The following is a 1,549-nucleotide window of genomic DNA, read 5'->3' on the forward strand; positions in this document are numbered from 1 at the left end:
GGGTTTCATTGACTTCTGTTTCGTGGAAAGATCTGGACCTCCTGCTGAGCTCCATGAGACACGATGAAGGAGCAGAAACCTGCACCGGCTAATTTCTCTCATTAGAGACTAAACATAGAGACACGAGGTGGAGAGAGCTGCTCCATGTTTACTGCTCATCTTCATCTCTCATGCTCATGCTCTGTGTGATGCTAGCTGGTGTTTACCTGGCCAGCTTGTGCAGGTTGGTGAAAACCCCCTGAGGAACGTTCTCTATGAGGTTGTGATCCATGTTGAGGGTGTTGACGTTGGTCAGGCGTCCGATGGTTTCCCAGGGCACTTCGGCGAGGTTGTTGTAGCTCAGGTCTAAATCCTCCAGCGTGGACACGAAGTCGTCAAAGGCGTGGGGGGAAATGGAGTGCAGCTGGTTGTTGGCGAGGATGAGGTGACGCAGGTTGCTGAGGCCTTTGAAATGCTCGTCCTGATCGATCAATGGGACAGAGAGAGAATACGATTGGGAAATAAAAGGAGGAGAGCAAAGATGAGTTAATTGGTAGTTCTAAAAGAATCTCACTCGCCTATGACGTCAACTGTCCTGGTGACCTTTGACCTTACCTTGATGACCGTTATTCGGTTGGAGTCCAGGTGCAGCGCCCGGAGTCGCCGCAGGTCGCTGAAGGCGGAGGGGAGGATCTGGCTGATGGTGTTCCTGGAGAGGGTCAGGTGCAGCAGGCTCGTCATGTTGGCAAAGTCCTTCTTTCTGACCGCTGGGAGCCAAAGGAGAGAAGGTAGACCGGGTCACAGACACGTTACCGACACAGTAAGAGACAAAGAGACGCCAGCAGGCCAGCGAACAGAAACAGAAACAAGCCTGAGTGCAGAAACCAGAGCAGGGGCTGTGTGGTTCACTCTAAAGCCTCAGCATTGAACAGCGTTCTGATATCAGATCAGAGGGTAGAACCTTAAAGACATTTGTGTGTCTCTGTCTCTGTCTTACCGGTGATGAAGTTCTCCTGCAGCCGGAGCTCCACAGTTCGCCGGTCGATGGCAGCAGGAACAAACAGCAGGCCGGTCTTGGAGCAGAGGATGGCGAGCGATGGAGAGAGACTCTGACACATGCAGCGTTTGGGACACGGCTGCGTCCTGCACGCCACCGCCAGCAACAGCAAAGAGAAGCACAGCCGCTCCATCGTCACAGCAACTGGGAGACAAGGGCAGATAAAGAGCCAATCAGGACGGAGACCAGAGGCGAAGAAGACGTGTGTGACTGATGTTATCTCTCATACGTGTCAGGGGTCAAAGCGTGTGATGGATGAGAGCATTCAGTTGATTAGTCAGTTCATTTAACCCCTTAAGTCTGGAAGGGAAAATACAAATACAGCGCCACCCAGTGGACACTCTGCATTATAACCTAGGCGTCCTCTCTCTTGTTAACACCTGCACTTGTTTCCTCTCTATAACATTTCTGCCCGTCCTCTCTTATTGCCTCATCATCATATCAACTACCATGGCAACGCTGTTTACAGCACGAGTGCGTCTGAAACGCTGTGGGATCTCTTGCATGCTTTAA

At 51.7% G+C, this 1,549-nt stretch overlaps 1 protein-coding gene across 1 annotated transcript in view; it reads right to left on the bottom strand.

Annotated features, from left to right (window-relative positions):
* Positions 1-1,169, bottom strand: part of LOC142988465 (leucine-rich repeat and fibronectin type III domain-containing protein 1-like protein) — a 24,495-nt gene extending 23,326 nt beyond the window's left edge. Inside the window, exons 1-3 of the mRNA XM_076137651.1 lie at positions 977-1,169; positions 595-746; positions 207-460 (exon numbers count right to left, since the gene is read on the bottom strand). Of these exons, the coding sequence (XP_075993766.1) occupies positions 207-460; positions 595-746; positions 977-1,169 (599 nt within the window). The remainder of the gene's footprint in view (positions 1-206; positions 461-594; positions 747-976) is intronic.
* Between the last annotated feature and the right edge of the window lie 380 nt (positions 1,170-1,549).

The sequence above is a fragment of the Genypterus blacodes genome, unplaced genomic scaffold (assembly GCF_046128005.1).
Source record: "Genypterus blacodes isolate CSIRO-AG114 ecotype Tasmania unplaced genomic scaffold, CSIRO-AGI_Gbla_v1 ptg000330l_1, whole genome shotgun sequence".
NCBI lineage: Eukaryota > Metazoa > Chordata > Actinopteri > Ophidiiformes > Ophidiidae > Genypterus > Genypterus blacodes.